Consider the following 12,911-nt stretch of genomic DNA (forward strand, 5'->3'; position numbering starts at 1 on the left):
CTAGACTAACCCTCAGCTCCAGTGCAGGATATTTGCTAAGCTTGTGGGACTGGCAGGAGAAGACCCTCAAGTTCCTTCCTCCACTCCTCTCTCCTTCACCTCATTTATGAGCCTGGACTGCTCTGGGGCAGCAAACAGCCTTGATACATACACATGTGGGAAACAGGCCTACAGGGTGGGTTCAGGAGAGGAAAAAAGACATAAGAGGGTGAAGAGAGAACATATACACAAGACATATGACCAGGAAATGCAAGTTTGGTGTGATGAACTCTGAGCAGGCGTGTGAAAAACTCGGGATTTTCAGCAAGCAAAGAAGAGGAACAGTATATCAACAGCATGTGGGGTGGGATGAGGGTATGGAATACAGGAGTGAGTATGTGTGGGTGTCTGCACTCATGAAACAGTAGGAGAAAAAGCATAGGGAAGCTGCAAGAGGAAACAAGGACCTGAGAATATTCAGAAGATAACACATTTGAAGAGATGCTTCCAGCAAAGTGAGCTCTCCATGAACTGGAACATTATAACATTTTAAGATAAAGCAGACCCTTTAGCTAGAAATACCTGTTTCTATTGCAGCCTGAATGATCTACCATAAGGTTGTGTAATTCAGTCTAAGAATTTATAAAACTGTGTTCTTTTTTTTCTCCTTTTCAGTGAAATATCAGGCCTTAATTAAAACTAAGGTTCAGACTGCTTTGGTGCACGGAACTTTTCAAATTCCCTTGCAGTGCTAATGCAAAAGACCATAAATACAAGTGAACTATAGGAATAATATGGCCTAGAATTGCCTTTAATTACATGTGTCTAATTTTAAATCATTCACTATCCAGGTGCTTTTTCATACTTTCCCTAGACTTAAAACATTAGTTTTCTTTATCAAATTTTGTTCAGCACAAGGATGACCAAAATAACAATAAGCAGATTTATACCTCTTCCTCCACTACTCCCCTACCATGATATTTTGAAATATAGCAAAATGAGAGAAGAAGGCAGCACTGTGGTTCATGGTTTCTGAATCTGGACATTCAGCTCACCATACACATGCCTCAAAGCATCACAATTCAGGCTTGCAATCAGCTTTCTTAACCCCGGTCGTACCGGGAAGCATTTTACTTCCCAGGTCAATGTAGAATTCATTGGGATTGTCCTGTAGAAAAAAGAGAAAGTATCAATGTTGTGATCAGTCAGTCAGTGCTCCCAACCTGACACACTGCAGAAACTGAAGGTGGATAGTATAACATGTCTCAAATGTTATATGTTTCACTCATTCTCATAAATCTTCTATGAATTATTCCCTCCATCCTCTATTCCTCTCAGAACTGACTCTGTCAAAGCCTTTTCTAGCCTTTCCTCCAGGCTAATTTTAAATTTCCAAAATGAATCCATTTTCTTCTGCCTCCTGTCACTTCCTCTCACAATCACTATCAGAACGGCCTTCTTTATATCTAACATATAATTTTTCTACTTTATAATTCCATTTTATCTGTTTATTATAGCCTATAGCCTGTTGGTGATTCCTTAAATGTTTCAATAATCCCTGTTATGAAGTGTTCAGGGCATTCCCATACAAATCTGGCAAAGTGCGGATGAGATGCTGAGCCCCTCTGCCCTGAACCACCCTGCCACAGCTGTAACATCAGCAGATCTCCTCACTGGCCACTTCAGATGACTTCTTTGTGGCCATACAAATAAGTCTAAGTGGTTTTGGGAATCCTGCTGTTAGCAGTTACACTTTCATATTAAGTATGACCCCAGATAACTCATCCTATAAAGTAACTGTATTCTGAATTGCTCTTGATTTTCATTTTTTAAAAAGAAATTAAGATGCCCAGAGAGCCTCAAGTATTGGGTTTGTGTGTTTTTTCCAGTGCTTTCACTACATTCTGTGTGCAGGTTTTGAAAGCTGATATTGATTGATTGATTGTGTTTGGGGGATGTCAGGATACAACTGCTCCAAAGGAACCAATGGAGAAGGTAGTGTAGTGGGGAGCTATTTATAAAAATGAATGTCCTTTTCCTCAGCATTAAGTAAGAGGATTAGAAATTGAGGCAATGTTCTCATCTCACATGGCTGTGGTATTCTGCAAACAACTGAATAAAGTGAGAGCAAAGTAAGCTTCTACCTCAGTCACTGTTTCAAATTCTCATCTGGTAGGATTTGGTTCTCAGGTGCAATGTTCTGTGCCAGGGTCAGCACAGAAATATCTGCCCAAACTTAGCACACATTGCCACAAGACAAGAAACCTTAATTAGCCTGAAATGAGCTGGCCTGGAATCCTCCCACCTGAGTACTTGTTTCAGTGCAAATTTGCCCCTGGTAAAATGAGAGGTATTCTAGCTCCTTATAGGTTAGCTTAGTTATCTCTACATGGCACTGTGTTGCATTTTGCATATATGGTCATAGGTACCTTGGGGCATGTACCCAGTTTTAGGCACATGTGCAGACTGCTTCCAGCAAGTGTTTTCCCTCTTTATATCTTTGTTATTAATGCGAGATATTCTGTTCCCCTCAGCTGGCCCTCCTGCTCCACCAGATGCCCACAAAAATGGTAGTATGATAAAGCAATGACTTCAATTGCTGCAGGAAGTTAGATACCTTTTTAAATTGAGAGTTTATGGGAATTATCTGCAAGGGATTATCTGTATGGAAAGTGAAGAACATACACAAATCTTCAGTGCAGACTGCACTTTTTGAGCTGTTGGGGGACCAGATTCTCTAAGGATGAAGATTTTTGGACCACACCTCTACAGTGCTCTAGTGAGAGAGGGTAGCACTACCATCCTTGTTTTATAGTGCTATCAGGTCTGTGTGTGCATATATATATATATATATATTTATGTGTGTGTGTGTGTGTGTGTGTGCAGGAAGACAACAGCTGTGCTGAGAAAGCAAACCCACCTTTTCCCATCTCTCTACTGTCTTATTTCTGGAACAACTTGCCTCTCTCCAGGAATGCTAATACTAGCTGAGCTTTGACATGTAGAAACACCCAAAATGACTTACCTGCTAGTGTGACAGCATGCTTAGCTGTAATCCTTTTAACACAATTCATCACTGCCTGGTTAATTCTAATTTGTCATGCAAGGACTATGCTCCATGTAGGAATTGCTGCTGCCAAAGGCTTTTCCATTAGTCAAGCTCCTCATCTGTCTGAGGCTAATAGCTAAATGCCAATATCTATATCTATAAATAGACTTTATGAATGGTCAAGACCGAAGCCCTCAGGGCGCTACATTCCCAGAATAATGTTGTATCAGCTCAATCACACATGACCTGTTTTGTGGAGTCATCCAAGTGATACAGAAAAGCTACCTTAAAAGTACAGAGAGCTCAACAATCGTACCCCCACAAAGGACCAGAATAGTCACATCCTAGAAGTGAAAGTCCCAATAAACAGGGAAGTAATAGAAGGGTGGGGAAAGTCCCTGATAAACAGGGAAGTAATAGAAGGGTGAGAAAAGCCTAGAAGATGTTTAATTCTCTTTGCAAATGGACTAAAGCCACCCTGATCTGATTATCCTGGGAGAGAACTCAGTGATGAATGGCTCTGCATAATATGCTGAGCTATCACCATGCTGGAGCCATTTATCACTTTGAATGCATGGAGACAAATGTGATTATTATTTGAATAAACTACAACTGCCCCTTGCTCTGTCCTCTGTGTGTATCACCTGCACCCCACATTCATCTCAAAGAAGTTAAATCTTAAAATGACTAAGCCGATCCATTTCCATTTTAAATGATGCCAAGGGCATTACTGAAAAGGGGAAAACACGGAGACTTGAAGGAAAATGACGTCTGTTCCATGAGTCATTTTTCTTCTTAACTCCTGTGCCTTTGATGCACCTGACAATTTCTGCATCCTTGAAGGTGAGAGCAGCTCACAGCAGCTTTTTGATTGAGAATGATGCAGAACAACAGGGGAAGCTGGCACAGCTAGCCAGCAAAGAGGGCTATTGCTGCAACTTGTGTAACTCCTGTGGACCATGCTGAGTCATGTTCAGCAGTGCCTGTGACATACCACGTGCACAAAGCAAGCACAGTATGATGCCCTTTCACAGTCATTTTTCTATCAGCTTCACTCTGGAGACTGGTTTTGATCTTTTTATCCCTGTCCCAGGTGCACTCAGGCTCAGACCTCCCCTACTGGCTGCAGAGGATGCTGACAATTTATGCAGCTGCTGAAGCACAGGCAATTTTTCAAACTCCTTTTGCACACACCCGGGGACCATCAGCTCAGGTAATGATAGATAACATTGCTTTGGCTGCCCAAGACTAAGCAATGGCTGCAAAATTTTCCAAGGATCTCTGTTATACACGCTGGAACTGGCTGATGCTAAGCTTATAACACTGAACTCGAATGGAAAGAGGATTTAGGAAAAACTTGCTCAGCATATGGGTACCACGGTGTCAGCATGAGCTGTGATTCTGAGAATCATGAAAGTGGTTCTGCTTTTCCTCAGGCCTAGGAGTGCCCTGTGCTGGGAACACGCCTCTGTGCCAGGGCAGCCCCGTGCAGTGGTGCTACTGGGGGAGCTGTGTGCTTGCACACACACCACGGCTATGCCAGCAGGCTCTGCTACAGCCGACGCACATTTTGTGTCTTGACATAAGCTTGAAAAGATCATCTGAGGTACCTGAACGTCTTGTATAATCATGATTAACATGAGCAGAGAAAAGCCCTTTTTGAAAAACAGCACAGGACTCGATTTGCACATACTGAGTGAGTGGCAGTAAACACTTCATGTGTAGGATAAATCTTTCTTTCTGTGATAGCGGCTTGTAGGTGTTATTGTCAAGTGCTAAAAATAATGTAATACAGTGAAGAAGTAAACTTCAGCTGCATCAGCAACTACCCACGACCACTACCCTTGCCTCCAACACTAGTACTGAACAGATGAAACGCTCTCACAGTCTCTATGGACAGCCTGACTTCTTCTGCCTATTGAGACCTATAGGTTCCCTGTGTATTGAATTTTAAAGTACAGAGTGTTTGAATTAAATTACTCAGCACAGCATTGGTTAAGTGACCCTTGTGAGCTTCCTCCTGTGAGAACACACGGGAGAAACTCCCAGCTAGTTCTCCTTTCTTCCCTACCTGAACTCCTTTCTCATTGTTCTCAGCACACCAGGTCCCTCGAGGCGGAGCGAGACATTCTCCAGGGTTTGTTTCAGAGGATTGGTGAATTCCACAATCACAGTCATTTCTTTACCAGCTACCAGCTCACCTTGGGTCTGCAAGACAAGGAAAGAACAATGCCCCAGAAACTGATAATAATAAAATGCCCCACGGTGAATTCTGTAGGGTTAAATACACATTACTTGCAAGGCAGGAGAGGAAAGGGAACAGAGCACACAGCAAAACAGCACTAGGCAAAGAAAGTCTAGTCAGAAGAAAATTGTTGGATGGGCCCGTATGTACCACTGTACAGTCTTCTACCTGTTGCAATTTTCCCTCGAGCCACATGACAGGTCAAGACACAGGCCCTCACTTGCACAGAAAACCAGAAACCTACATGCACAACTCTGGAGCTGAGGGTCCAGCCGAGGGTGAGTCCAGCAGAGGTGACCTCTCTTCCAGACTCTGCCCCGCTCCCCAGGCTCCCCACCAGCCCTGAAGTGCATGGTCTGCTTAAGACATAAGGTTGAAAGGAGAAAGGCAGGTCTTACTACCCTAAACTAGAAACACTGGGTGACATTGCTTGCACTCCTCAAAAGTAATGTGCCCATCTTCCCCCTGGTTTGCAACCTCCTCTCATGCTCTGAAGGGTTTCTAATCCTGCACATGTCCTCGACAGAGACCTGAGGGCCAGTTTTCCTCCAATCCCCTATGTAAGCAAAAAGGCAATACATTTTGCACTGCAAAATATTAAACTGCAAGACTAATGAACAGTGATCACATTGATCTCCATGTATATTTGTGCTGGTTTGGGTTGAAGTAGAGTTAATTTTCTTCACAGTGGGTAGTATGGGGCCATGTTTAAGATTTGTGCAGGACACAGGTTTGATAATGCAGAGATGTTTTTGTTACTGCTGAGCAGAGTTTACACAGAGCCAAGACCTTTTCTGCTTTCCATACTGCCACACTGGCAAAGGAAGTTGGGGGTGCATGGGAGACTGGGAGGAGACACAGCTGGGACAGGTGACCCAAACTGACTAAAGGGATATTCCACACCATATGACATCATGCTCAGTATATAAGGTGGGAGGAAGAAGGAGGAAGAGGGGATATTTGGAGTGATGGAGTTTGTCTTCCCAAGGAACTGTTACGCATGATTGGCCCTGCTCTCCTGGAGATGGCTGAACACCTCCTGCCCATTGGAAGCAGTAAATTAATGCCTTGTTTTGCTTTGCCTGTGTGTGCAGCTTTTGCTTGCCCTATTAAACTGTCTTTATCTCAACCCATGAGTTTTTTTAGCTTTTACCCTTCTGATCCTCTCCCCCATCTCGCTGGTGCAGGAGTGATTGAGTGGCTGCATGGGGCTTGGTGGCTGGCTGGGGTTAAACCATGACAGAATTACAGTACAGGGATTTGTCTGTCCCTTTGGATCTGTGCCAGTAGTACAGCTACCTGGAAAACACCTCCAAATGAATATGTGTTTAAACAAAGGCTACATGCATGGGGATTTGGGGTTTTTTCTCCCTAGAAATACAGCATTTCTTATAGAATATGTGTTTGTATTGCTCAGGCAAAGGTTTTCAACTTGTGGCTGGCGCATCCCAGATGGTCCATGAATTGATTTAAAAAGCCTTGAGAAAGGTAACTAAGAAAAACATGTATCTTGTCAATAAATTTAAAGTGATCTTTTTAAGGAGTATGACAGTTGCAAAAATCTTCAAAGACTTTGGTCTAAGGGATCACTTTGCACCAAATACTGATACACTGACTGGAGTAAGGGAGAAGATATAGCTAAGCTCTCAACAGGATCTGGCCACCTGAATTTACAAAAAGACATCATTTTCAGAAGTCCTAGCCTAATTAGAGGAGTTTTTTCAATTGACTATTTAGATCACTGTTACATGGGGAGGATTCAAAATCATCCTGAAGTCCCACACATGCGACAGAGACCATAATACTTATTTTCCGAGTTTTTTTTTTGTAAGCCGGTCTCAAGCTAAATTAGAATATGGTGTAATTTCCTCAATGGTTAACTCTGACAATCTCCTTAGACCAACAGAGAAGGATCAAAGGTGCATCTGAAGATATGAGGGGAAATAGATTTTCTCATTCTCACGTTAAGAACTCTGGTCTGTCAGTCACATTCAATGAAGAAATCTGACAAGAAAACTTGGGAGATAAACTTTCTCAGATTTCTTAAAAGAGCAATAAAGCAAAGTTTCCTCTATTAATACATAGGTATATGCACATGCTCACACATATGCACATATACTTAAAAAAATCCAGCTATTAAAATTTCAGCATATTTTCACACATCACAAAGAAACAGAGAAAACTCAGTTTTACTACAAAACATGGTTATTGGACAACCTATCCTATACACTAGACATCCTTTCTTCACAACAACAGGGAGGATAAATGATTTTCAAGTTGAAATTGGGGATGTCGTATAAGATGTTTTGTTTAAGTATTGAATTGAAAGAACTATCTATTTTTAAAATGTGGCTATTGAAGACATGTACTTGAAGTAGAATATCTGTCTTGTTTACCTCCTCTCTGGAATGATCAGTAAGCCAAATGCCTTTTGTTTGAAAACAAAATTATCTGATCAGATCATTGGGACATTTCTGAAGACCATGAAATTGAGTGGAGTTTTTTACAAACCTGGCTGTAGTTTTGATCAATGTTTTCTAAAAAGCTTTTTCTGCAGAAGGATGCAGTTATTGCATAAATTCTTATATGGAAACCTGGACATAGGCTCAAATAAATATACAAAGAGGAAAAGGTATATAAACCTAGATTTCTTTCAAGGTCCTAAATTTTAGGGAGCTGCATTCATGTTTATATAAAGCTTCCTGAACAGGAATTCTGATTTCTATTCTTTTCAGTATTAGGAAAAAGGCAGATCCAAGTTACATCATTCAAAGTATATGAAGGCTTGGCGCTTTTGAAAACAAGCCTTGTATGGATGCTCAGTTATGAATTGAGAAGTTTAAATCTCAGCCCTGCCTTTGCCATACAACATAGGTTCCTTGTCCTATCATGAGTATAACATTTTTACATTTTCATAGGTACCATGCTACTGTCTGCAGAAATGCTTCAACTTTCAGGGAACACCACTGTCAGTACATTCACAGTGTCAGCAAAGCCCTGAAATCCTAAAAGCATTGTCCCAAGTCAATGTTGTCTGTCCAGGTTTGGAGTAACTTTCCACAATACATGCAGAAGTTCTCCAAGCAAAATCGCTTCAATTGCAGTGTTCTTCATTCTTCAGGAAGAGGACTCTGTGCTGTGTTGCTTTAAATATAATAGACTTTTGAAGTAGCTAAAGAATTGAGTGACTCGAGTGAGTAATCTCTCTTACCCTTTGAGTTTCTCCAGCTTTCTCAGATCTTTTCCCCTCCTTCCTCCACTGAAATAATTTCAGCTCTCTACTACCAGTGCTACTGTCAGGCTCAGACTTCAATGTAGGAGTACTATATAACAGACCTATACACCCTCATACACTCCAGTCAGCACCACTTTAAAAGGTCCATGTTTGGCCTAATGTCCACACACACACATACACTCCCACATCCCAGAAGTCAATGTGACACCTTTGTAGAGAACAGCCTGTGTGCAACATGCTCACTCCCTTTCACCACAGCCTTGAGCTACCTTGATCCGCAGGGCAGGAACTTCCAGGACTGTTGCCTTCTGCATGGCCAGAATCTTCCCCGTTTCATTGATCCGTGCAGTCACAAAGAAATGAAAGGAGGCTTGGTCCACCAGATCACTCATATACTCACTTGATTTGATCAGAACTTCGAAAACGCTAGCTGAGGGGAGAAATAGGAAAAGAAACAGGCAACTGAAGCAGTCTCATCACTAACTGCTACTCCCATCATGGCACATGGGTGCCTTGGAAAAAAGATGGCCTATGAGCCAAAGAATGTCTTTGACTTTTCTTTCCCAAAATAATTTCATTTCTTAACTTCACCCTTTCCCCTCTAATCTTTCCCTCTTCCCATTTTGGCTGTGAGCTCCCAGGAGCAAGGGCTGGGTTTGTGCACAGCCTCTGCTCAGTACCCTGAGCATGGGTGCAGGTAAGTCTGGAAGGTTTCTAGGCACTACCACAAAATAAGTGAGAAGGAAGACTAGAAATAAATATCTACCGGGCACAAAGGCCCAAACCAGTTTTTGAGTGTCAATCCTGTAAATGCTTGTTCTTTCACTTTACTCCTGTGCTTCCTTTGCCTTTCTTCCTGGCACAGAGCAGCAACTGGGGAGGGTGAGCCCATGCAGTCTACCTGTGAGACCACCTGTTCTCCAGGACATTTCTGGATATCTGCCTTTGTTCTGCACTGGACTCGCCTGCAGAATTTAGCAAGAAAGTCTTCCTGTCACCAGCATGCCCTCCAGAGAGCTTTCACGTGCTCCCTGACAATAATTATTGGAAAGAACAAGTCCCCGTAGGCTAGACAGTTGAGATGCAAGGAATCATTAATTTTAACTATATTGAACTGCAATTCCCAGGTGAACAATGGTGTGAGAATGTGATGCAGAGAAGCAGACCTGCTAACTAAGTGACCAGGCAGAATATATAGACCTGGAGCTCTTGTCTATATAAACATTCATTATAACCCTAGTAAACATATCAAGATCTTCCATCTGTTACCTATGAAGATTACTGTTATCCATTATTTGTATTGTATTTGTGACATACACTGTAAACACTGAGATAATTGAACTCAGCTGGGTAAATGACATTCACCCCTTTTCACTCTTTTGATCTGCTCACATCAAAACCAGTTCCTTGATTTGGTTTCAAAGCTATTCCCTTGGTGACCATCTGACCTGGATTTACTAGGCCAGCCTTAAATTTACTTGATGTGCTCCTGCTCCCTCCCTCTCGCTCTATATCTCATGTAAAAGAATTTTCCATAATGTCCTTAACTGTAAATTATAAATCAGGCAAGGTATTTCTCATCTGAGAAGTAAATAAGTAAATAAATTAGTTACAATTGAAGAGAAATTTACTTTACAGTGGAAGAAAAGACAAACTGTTTAAATTTAATCACTACAGTACAAAAAAAATAGAATAATAGACTTCCATTCCCTTAGACCTGGTTGTGCTGGTAAGTTGCCAGCACCACTTACTGCACCTGGGAAAGCCAAGGGAAACACAACACTGAGTTGCCTTACAGCCTTTCAGAAAAAATAGAGAAAACTAAATATAACTGAGTAGATGTGAGAGCACCTTTGAAGGCACTGGAAGGTTTAAGCTATTCAAATCCTCAAAGATGTTTTCAACCCACACAATTCCTTTAATCATTATTCTGAAAATCATGCATTCATTTCCTGTTTGAAAACTTAGTTTGCTTCACTTTTTCAGCAGCATGGGCTAGAAAAATACCTTTGACACAATTTATTGTATTGCAATTTTATGTTTCTTCCATATCAATATCTATATATATACACACGCTTCTTGCCACGAACAAAGACTACAAATTCTGCTTGAGTGCCTCAGAAGGCATCCTCCCATCACACCCCTGACAGAGGGTTCTCATGCAGTTGCAAATAATCATGCTGCCTCCCTTCACACTGCCCATCTGCTCAGGCACTATTCCTGACTGCATACACACTCCTTTTCAAGGCAAAGGTGAAAGAATTGATGCTCGAGTTTTGTGTATCACCTTCAGAGATGGTGTAATTTGTGAAGGGTTTTTTTGTCCTGTTGCAAGACAAAATGCCCCACAAGTTGATGAATGTGTAAGCTAATTTCCACTTTAAAACATGGGAAAACCTTAAAAAATGGCCTCATTGGTCAGAAGCAGTGATGGAGACATTCTCTTAGTACACATGCAAAAAAATCTATGTTCTGTTCTCTCAGGTGCTTCTCCCTAGTCTGTGTTCACTCACCATCATTCAATACAGAGTTTCCAGTTTGATTTCAAGAAGTTTTTTATCATTTGCTTAACAAAGAAAAAATGAGTTATGAGGATCAGTGATGCTTAAACATCTCTTTGTTTAATTTTTTTTTTTTTGCAGACAGGAGCTAGGTGAGCCTCAAAACACTGCAGAAGCTGCATTTATTCTACAAGATGATGGAATTTTCCCTCCTCAAAGAAGTGGCAGAGAAATTAGACCAAGACCATTGAAACTGACTTTTTTTACCTAGCCAAGCCTCCAAAAGTTTTGCAGTATTTCAGATCAAATATTTAGAAACTGATGTAAGCCACTATAAACCCTCACACTGTGTTTTGCTGGAATAACATGATACCCCTTTCCAGACTCCCTCCAAATGATCTGGTGAGTTAGAAAGAATCAGCAAGTAGTTATCTTTATTACAGACTGGAGGTGGAAGTTTCATTAACCTTCACCACTAGATCCCTATAAGTGGACTTCTTCTTTATGAAGATTAATCAGCTCCAAAGAAAATGTGCAGTTTTAGATGATGCTCACAGTAAGGAAGAAACAGAGGATTTTTTTCACAGCATGATGGGAACTGTGGTTCTCACTGAGATAAACCCTGTGCTCACTAAGGAGAGAGGGTTCACAGTGTCTCTTGAGCTAAGATACGATGGACAAGACAGATGAGAAAGCTCAGAGGTCAGCCAGGGCTGCTGTGATCCAGCTGCAGACCCAGATCAGGAGGCCCATCCTTTGGACTCTCAAAGTCCTGCCACTCCTTCTGCACTCAGAAAGACTGCTTTTGCCCAGTAGCAGTGTCAAGAAGGCAAAGTCATTGCTCCTGACTCTCTCAGCAGGGAACTCAAGTGGAGCATCCTCTGACTTAGCCTCCGTAAGAGCACATCATCACTTTTGCTGAGCTGGAGGTACTGACTGAGGGCACAAGCCTGCCAGGAGAAAAAGTGATTAGCAGTCACTTGTCACTAGAGAAGCCAGGTATCTACAAATGCTTGCTCAATAGCACTTTGGTGTACAGCAGGTCCTCAACACTTTCTGACTTTTTTCTGACTGGAGCTGCTATGGCTGACAGGAAAGAGACTGGTTATGTCCAAATTAAAAAAGGAAAATGTCCCTCTGCCCTACTTTGAGCAGTGCAAAATCCTGCCCTCAGCCTCCTGAGCTACTCAGGCAGGAACTGCTTTTTTGATGAGAAGAGGGAATCAGGATCTCACTACTGCAGTTCAGAGGGCACTAGGAAAAGTAAATGCTGTGTTTGTAAAGATAACTCACCTTTGGGGTTCCTGCCCAGCTGACAAATGTCTCTGCTCTATAGTGGCACATTCTAGTTACACATAAACTTTGTAGATCCCTGTAAATATGATATCCTGAACCACCCAGCTCTCCAAAGCCAGAAATTCACTTGAGCATGCTCAGAGCTTGTCAGCTTCTATCAGATAAGACAAAATATTCACCTTTTTGTCCCTGTAAATGACACCCTGCGGAACCAGAACTTTTCCTTCACTTGCCGAGATGCGGCTGGGAGAATAAACATATGAAAAACAGTACCTTGCAGCTTAATACTTGTGCTCTTTTGTTTTCTTTTATACCAAATCAGAAAAATTAACAATTCCCAGACATTCAGCTTGGCGTAAGGGAGCATTACACAGGGAGCAATAGCCTGAAGAAAACAGACTCAGCTCTAAATGACGCTGGTAGCCTGGCCAGAGTTGGGACTGGAGCCTTCTGATACTGAGTAGAATATCCTACCCCTAGCTACCCGAATTGCCTCTATCCATGGGTAGAAACATCAGTGACAGTTAATAACACACAAAAACCCCAGCAGATTTAAAAACAATTATGCAAGTCTTACATGAAGAGGGTTCCAGTTTTGCACTGAAA

General features: G+C 41.8%; 1 protein-coding gene across 1 annotated transcript in view; it reads right to left on the reverse strand.

The window, feature by feature from the left end:
* Positions 1–1,002: 1,002 nt before the first annotated feature.
* The window catches only part of F13A1 (coagulation factor XIII, A1 polypeptide), a 58,189-nt gene continuing 46,280 nt past the window's right edge, over positions 1,003–12,911 (reverse strand). The window contains exons 11-14 of the mRNA XM_009073052.1: positions 12,883–12,911; positions 8,778–8,938; positions 5,100–5,236; positions 1,003–1,147 (exon numbers count right to left, since the gene is read on the reverse strand). The exon at positions 12,883–12,911 is cut by the window's right edge and continues 247 nt beyond it. Of these exons, the coding sequence (XP_009071300.1) occupies positions 1,003–1,147; positions 5,100–5,236; positions 8,778–8,938; positions 12,883–12,911 (472 nt within the window). The remainder of the gene's footprint in view (positions 1,148–5,099; positions 5,237–8,777; positions 8,939–12,882) is intronic.

The sequence above is a fragment of the Acanthisitta chloris genome, unplaced genomic scaffold, assembly GCF_000695815.1.
Source record: "Acanthisitta chloris isolate BGI_N310 unplaced genomic scaffold, ASM69581v1 scaffold8284, whole genome shotgun sequence".
Taxonomy (NCBI): domain Eukaryota; kingdom Metazoa; phylum Chordata; class Aves; order Passeriformes; family Acanthisittidae; genus Acanthisitta; species Acanthisitta chloris.